The sequence below is a fragment of the Schistocerca piceifrons genome, chromosome 1 (assembly GCF_021461385.2).
Source record: "Schistocerca piceifrons isolate TAMUIC-IGC-003096 chromosome 1, iqSchPice1.1, whole genome shotgun sequence".
NCBI lineage: Eukaryota > Metazoa > Arthropoda > Insecta > Orthoptera > Acrididae > Schistocerca > Schistocerca piceifrons.
This window is the reverse complement of record NC_060138.1, coordinates 451,282,854-451,290,499: the sequence shown is the minus strand read 5'-3', so window position 1 is coordinate 451,290,499 and position 7,646 is coordinate 451,282,854. Positions and strand designations below refer to the sequence as shown.

General features: G+C 44.3%; 1 protein-coding gene across 1 annotated transcript; it reads right to left on the bottom strand.

Annotated features, from left to right (window-relative positions):
- Positions 1 to 1,318: 1,318 nt before the first annotated feature.
- LOC124734564 lies at positions 1,319 to 1,870 on the bottom strand. The gene has a single exon (XM_047248549.1). The coding sequence runs from the start codon at positions 1,868 to 1,870 to the stop codon at positions 1,319 to 1,321; it is 552 nt and encodes a 183-aa protein (XP_047104505.1).
- Positions 1,871 to 7,646: the final 5,776 nt, after the last annotated feature.

The following is a 7,646-nucleotide window of genomic DNA, read 5'->3' as shown; positions in this document are numbered from 1 at the left end:
ACAAAATTATATTTGGTAACATTTCAGACATCATTATTGTATCGTTTCACGTACAGAGGTACATTACTTCCGCGATATTCCGTGCGCAGTAGCGCGCGAGCCGTTGTAGGCCGTCGCCAAGAGTTTTGTTCGGACGGCTCGCTTTAATATGACCGAGAATATTCCCTACTTCCCGAAAATATTTTACTGGCAGCTAATATATATCCTTAGTTACTGCATCCATCACTCAAAACGCCAATATACGCTTCGTAAAAGTTATTTTGAAGCCAATATTTTCACTGAAGTCTAACAAAATATTTGTTCGAAACGTTTTGTGATACCCAAGAATTATCTAAATTTACTATAAGCCTATTGTTCTCAGCACACAATACGTACTTGGTACACAAAAACTTCGTTCATATTATTGCAATGTTTTATTTTCTGTTATAAATTTTGTCCATCATTACAAAATGGTTCAAATGGCTCTGAGCACTATGGGACCTAACATCTGAGGTCATTAGTCTCTTAGAACTTAGAACTAAACCTAACTAACCTAAGGACATCACACACATCCATGCCCGAGGCAGGATTCGAACCTGCGACCGTAGTGGTCGCGCGGTTCCAGACTGTAGCGCCTAGAACCGCTCGGCCACCCTGGCCGGCTCCATCATTACAGTTTCTGAATCAAAAACCAAGTGGGCAGATAAGACAGTGCATTGAAGTGACTGGCCAAAATAATCAATTTTATCATCGACGTTTCCCTGCATTTCTCTAGCCATGGGATACAATCCTGTGTCATACTAAAGTAATATAATCCTACATTCAAAATTTTTGTAGAAGTCATCAAATGTCAGATTTTTAAGCTCTTCTAGGAGAATCAGAATAGGTGCTGGGACTGTGCTGATGTTACTGCACTGTTTATATATACAGTCTATACAGGAGCACAACAACGTTCTGTCATTTTATGAATTGCATTACCCTTACTACGAAAAAGCCAGTAAATCTTCCTATGAAAAAAAGGAGTTAAATTGCGAATGTAGAAGTAAACCGAATGCCGTAAGATTATATCCGAATGTAAAGACATTAGATACAGGTTTTTAGGAGAAACAGTTGTTAATTAATGCAGAGTTGACAATCTTACTTTAATTGACAGTTAATGTCTAGTAAACTAATGGCCACCACTTGTGATAAATGTATCAGACGCCTACTGTAAGGGAGAAACATTCGCAGTGTGTCCTCTATGACTGAAATGAATAGACAAACAATTAAATCAAGTAAGCTTTCTACACAGACGGCACTTACCTGAACTGAAGGATCTTTTGGCTCCATGTCTTCAGATTCACTGTCGCTTTTTTAAGCCAGGTGCATCATCACAGATTCCACTATAGTGTCTCAAATCATATTTCAAGAGATCAGTTTCTCGCAATGCTTCTGCATGTCTTACGCACCTCTCCCAGTCCTGCTGAGTAACATTGTCAAGAGCTTTGTGAGTTAGCTTCCCGACATCAGCAAGCTTGAAAGAAGTATTTCTATTCGCTACTTCTCGCTTTACTTGAGCCCTTATCAATCCAATTGGATTATATTGGCGGTGATACGGTGGTAGACATACCATTTGGTGTCCCATTTCGTTTGCCAGTTGATCTAATTCTTGAGTCTTTTTGGCACCTACGATTTTTTCGTTAGACTGGAGTTCAGCCTTCGCTTCATAGACTGAAAATGAAACATTCTTTCTGTTTAACCACTCCATAATATCTGCCTTGCGCCAATTTGGACGTGGCACCTTTTTTATCTGAACGAAGTTGTAGCTGGCGTTATCTATCACAATAATTGACCTTTCTTCAAGTGCAGACAACAATCGGATAAACCAATTCTTAACATCTTCTCCATTCATTTCCGAATGGTAATCGGATTGGCAAGAACTTTTCCCACCACGAAAAACAAGTTTGGTCTCTGGTATGAAGCCTATGTTTAATGAACCAGCATGCCGTTTGCTTTGGAGTCGTGCCATATATACTTATTGGTGTGGTTCTGTGAAACCCAAGTTTCATCCAAGTACACTACAGGCCTGCTGTCTTCAGCATGCAAGAAGTGCATTGTACGCACAAACTTCGCTCTTGCTGCTGCAATGTCTCTGCGTTCCATAAAAAATGTCCGTCTGTGATTACATTTCTTGACTCAGAAAGCAAGGGAGTGGAGAGGACGGAGAATGGAGGTCTCGGAGGCCGAGTGATTAATTTTCTCACAGAGGTCGGCCTGTATTTTGTTTTAGACGTTGGATACTCTCCTCTGTCGTAGTATCCAAGTACACTTCCACGCACGAGCTCTTTGTTAAAAATCGTCGAAGTCGGTTGATTTCCATTCACGTTTGTATCCCTTTCTTGAAGAATCGAAACACTCATTCATGTCTGGAGATCCTGCCAACGAAAGATTTGCTGGTACGGCCTACAGTTGACTGGAAGACACCACACGCTTTATCAGTAAGTTTACGAATTTATGCAAAATTGAAGTTATTCCTCACTACTTCATTGTTGGCCAGATCAGTAAAAAAACTTGAGTACATTCGATATAACAATTTTCGACTGCTTACGAATGTCTTTCCGCCCTTTACGCACACCGACCGGAGTAGTACTACTACAGGTAGGCCGTTGCTCATTTCTGAAGACAGTAAGACACGGAGATCAGACGTGAACACTCGATGTAGCAGTGCGGTAGATCAGAACAGCTCAGTACCAACATGGCAACAAAGCCGAGAGGTGGGCGAATCACAGCACCAGACCCTGGTGGCGGCAGGCAGCGGCCGTGATGTTGAGGACTTTACTTTCGTGCTGCCCACTATAGCGCCGCTTGAGGGGCTCGACTGACTTCTTCATACCACTCCTGACAGTAGTACCCCTTAGATCTTATAATTGCACAGTTTACTACTGACATTAATATACATTTATGATGTACATTTTTTTAAACAAAGGTGCAACGTAATCTTCACTTGCATATTTCTTAATTTCAATTGATAATGTTGTTTGGGGGCTTTTGACGTATGCGCCATATCTCAGCGTATGTCACAAGTAATGCCTTCTGTTAGTAGTCTAGGGAACTGTTTGCATAGAAGTCGTTTTTCCATCTGAGCCTTCTATTAATTGCAGATTTTTTGTGATCTGTCCTCTCAAAAGTTGAACAGGGAAACAGGAGAATGTATAATAAAAAGAAACTGAAATAAAACATTTTATTATGCCTGCAAGAAACCACATTAGTTGGGCAGAGACTTTATTCTAACACCATATGGTCTAATGCGTAGTCCGTTGATGGCAGTGTGGCGATGAATATTGTTTGGAGTGCAGCTTAATAAAAAATGTTAAGGTGCAAATGTACCACAGCTTTGCCACTAAAATACGATGTACATGTCAACACTCACATTCTTCTGTGTAGTGTTATTTCTCGATGGCTCTTTCCGTTTATACTGTGGAATTTACAAATTAAATATGGTGTGAAGTACTTGCTTGTTTTATTGATTATTTTGCAACCAATCATAATAAAGTTATATTGTTATTTAATCCGAGTTTGGCACCAAAATAGGAATTTGTTTTACGAACCCACTTTTCGCCATTGCATTAAACTAGTAGATTTGTTAACTACATAGATCATTTGCATTAAAATCAGTATGGCTTTGTGCTTGGTTAGTAGTGTAGATGGCATGTATAATTTATCATTAGGTATATCTACGTGAACCTTCGAATTACAGCTAATGATTTTCTTGATTATTAAGTTATTAGTACGTACAAATAATAGCAAAATATCATTACCTCATGTATTTAAAATTTTGCTGTAACGCGATGGTGGGTAGCCCGTTGCTCACCGTCATATTGATTAATGAAGCGGGATAAATGAATAGTAAACTTCGTCGGCCGAGGTTTAGTTTGTAAACGAATTTTACGAGCGATTTACGGAATTCAAGACGTTATGATCATTCTCGTGAAGTAGTTCGGCGTAGAAGAGAACGAACACTTCCAGTTTACACCACACACGATCGTTGTATCGCAGATTCCACACACAATTTTTTCCGACGAGACCGACGAAGTATGAAGTTCTTCACTTAATCCAGGTCCTTACACTGCTTTTGATTATCTGTTTTCCAATTTTGTAGAATATTCTCAGGCATTTCTTAAGAAGGAAACAAGCTGCATCACTATTTTCTGAAATACATACTTGAAAAAAATCGTAACTTTCAGCGATTTGATGGATTTGACAGTTCTCATTATAAAGGCGAAATAACTGACACTGTGCCTAACGATTTTATGAAGAAGACTGATTATGTGCGATAAAACAGGTTTCACTGCTTGACAACACACCGTACTATTCCAGGTATTTTTGGCCTATCTCATGTGCATCTGTTGTTACATTACCGCCTTTGCAATTATCAAATTTGCATGTTCCGGCTGATATGTTTCTCGCAAACACGAAGCACTGAGCGATCGATGCAGCATGCAAGCATAAGCACGTGTACACACGCACCGTTGCAGCTCTTAAAAAATTCATTTTGCGTTTTATCAGGTAGCAACGTGCAGAACAGCTGCGGCTCTGCTTGCATAGCAAAGGTGATATAAATTCCTGTCAATGATCAACGTTTAGATGTTACTGAGACACGCTAGCGCCCCTATATTGAGAATGGACACTGGGGTTAAATGGTAGGGATGAAAGCTGCTTTTGTTTAGCAGTCAGGACAATCTTGTTAAATCGCAGTACTCCCCACATTGTCTCACGTCATCTGACACCTCTGATAGCCACTTGAAACTTTGCAATTCACAACGTGCCGCTGTGATATACGAGTGTTATATTTCTACGGTTCTCTGAACTCTGAGTCACTACACACATCTTTTGGTGAAGTTATCTTGCGTAGGCAGTGAGCCCATATTCGTTGGTGGTATACCCTGCATATACAACACTATATTATGCTATACAACACTATATTAAACCGTTCCAGTGCACTTTTCTAATGCAATAACGTACTAATAACCATACGCGCCTTCGTTCCTGACCGGCACAAAAGTGTCAGATAACGTATTAACTCGACAGTACGTCGGGAGTTTTTTTTTTTGTTTGGGGTTTAAGGGCGCTCAACTACTGAGGTCATTAGCGCCCAGTCACAATTGTTAGAGCACATAGAATCTAGTGAAACTCAAGGGGGGGGGGGGGGGGGGGACGCCAGAAAGTTCTTACAAAGATGCAGATAAAATAAGTGAAGGAGTTCGATGTCTTTGGACAAGCCAGTCAAAGTAATGAAACGAAGAACACGAGCAGTTGCTCGAGCGTCATCAGCTAAAATATCCTGTAAAGTAGATGGCAGAGACAGGACAACACGAGATTGACTAAAACCGGGACACGACAATAAAACATGGCGCACTGTTAATGCATGACCACAAGGGCACTGCAGGGCTGGGTCACCGGAGAGCAGGTAGCAGTGGCTAAACCGGCAATGCCCAATCCGCAACCTGGTCAGAAGGATCTCTTCTCGCCGAGATGGTCGGGAGGAGGTTGTCCAAGCAGTTGGGAACGGTTTTACTGCCCGGAGCTTGTTTCCTTGAGGTGATGACCAAGTGTCCCACCACAAAGACACAAGCCTCCTACAAACAACCCCACTAATGTCAGATGACGGGGCACAATGGGAGGCTGGCCGAGGCAGGAGGACTGCAGCCTTGGCTGCAGCATCAGCAACCTCATTCCCAGGCACTCCTACATGGCCGGGAACCCACAGAAAGCTGACAGGAGAGCCATCAGCAGCAGAAGAATGGAGGCACTGCTGGATCCGTTGCACAAAGGGATGGACCGGATATGGAGCTCCAAGGCTCTGTAGAGCACTGAGTGAATCAGAGCAGAGTACATACGATGAATGGCAGTGGCGGCGGCCATACTTAACGGCCTGATGGAGAGCAAAAAGCTCGGCCGTAAAGCTGGAACACTGGTCGAGGAGCCGGTATTTAAAGGTGCCGGCCCCGACGACAAAGGCACAGCCGACACCATCGTCAATTTTGGAGCCGTCAGTGTAAATAAAGGTGTGACTGGCAAGTCGCGCACGAAGTTCGACAAACCGTGTGCAATACACTGCAGCCGGAGTACCCTCCTTCGGGAGCGAGCTGAGGTCGAGATAAATATGAACCGGAGCCTGGAGCCACGGTGGTGTCGGGCTCTCACCCTCTCTGAAGGTGGTAGGGACGGCAAAATCCAATTGTCGAAGCAGGCGACGAAAGCGGACTCCAGGGGGCAGCAGGGCAGACACATACAACCCATACTGACGGTCGAGAGAATCGACGAAGAAGGACTGATAAGAGGGGTGGTTGGGCATTGACAACAGCCGGCAGGCATACCGACAAAGCAGTACGTGGCGCTGGTAGGTCAATGGTAATTCGGCAGCTTCAGCGTAGAGACTCCCGACGGGACTAGTGTAGAATGCTCCGGTCGCAAGACGTAACCCCCAATGGTGGATGGAGTTGAGACGGCGTGAGAGGGATGGCCAAGCAGACGAGTAGACGAAGCTCCCATAATCCAGCTTTGATCGGACTATGGACCGATACAAGCAAAGCAGGACAGTGCGATCCGCTCCCCAAGATGAACCACTAAGAACTCTGAGGACATTAAGGGAACGTGTACAACGGGCCGCCAAATAAGAGACATGCGGAGACCAACAGTTTCCTGTCCAGTGAGAGCCCTAGAAACTTAGTTGTTTCCACGAATGGGAGAACAATGGGACCGAGATGTAAGGATGGCGGAAGGAACGCTTTATATCGCCAAAAGTTGATGCAAACCGTCTTCTCTTCAGAGAACCGGAAGCCATTTGCCACACTCCATGAGTATAGGCTGTCTAGACAACGCTGAAGGCAGCGCTCCAGGAGGCACGTTCTCTGGGCACTGCAGTAGATCGCGAAGTCATCGACAAAAAGAGAGCCTGAGACATTAGGTGGAATGCAATCCATAATTGGATTGATCGCTATGCAAAAAGGGCTACGGTCAAGACGGAGCCCTGAGGCACTCCGTTCTCCTGGAGGAAGACTTCGGACAATACAGAACCCACACATACCCTAAACTTTCGATCTGTTAAAAAGGAATCAATAAAAAGGGGCAGGCGAACGCATAGACCCCACCTGTGCATAGTGCGGGGGATACCTCCTCTCCAACAGGTATCATAAGCCTTCTCCAAATCGAAGAACACGGCTTTCGCAAAAAGTTGTTCATGATGAATGTCGACAAGGTCGCAAGGTGGTCAACAGCGGAGCGGCGGCGACGAAAGCCGCACTGAACGTTGGTAAGTAGCCGTCGAGATTCAAGAATCCGAACTAACCGAGCGTTAACCATGCGCTCCATCACCTTACAGACACAGCTTGTAAGAGAAATGGGGCGGTAACTAGAAGGAAGGTGTCTATCCTTCCTGGGTGTGGGTATAGGAACAACGACGGCGTCACGCCAACGCATGGGGACGTGACCTTCAGTCCAGACGCGATTGTAGGTACGAAGAAGGAAGCTTTTGCCTGCCGGAGAAAGGTGGGCCAGCATCTGAACGTGAATGGCATCTGGCTCCGGAGCAGAGGACCGGGACAGTGCAAGTGCACGTTCGAGTTCCCGCATGGTAAAGGGAGCATTATAATTTTCCAGATTCAGCGAGTGGAAGGAAGGTCGCCGAG

Bases quoted from the DNA above. Each gene is read 5' to 3' on its own strand.
- LOC124734564 (XM_047248549.1), bottom strand. From the start codon at position 1,870: ATGAATGGAGAAGATGTTAAGAATTGGTTTATCCGATTGTTGTCTGCA.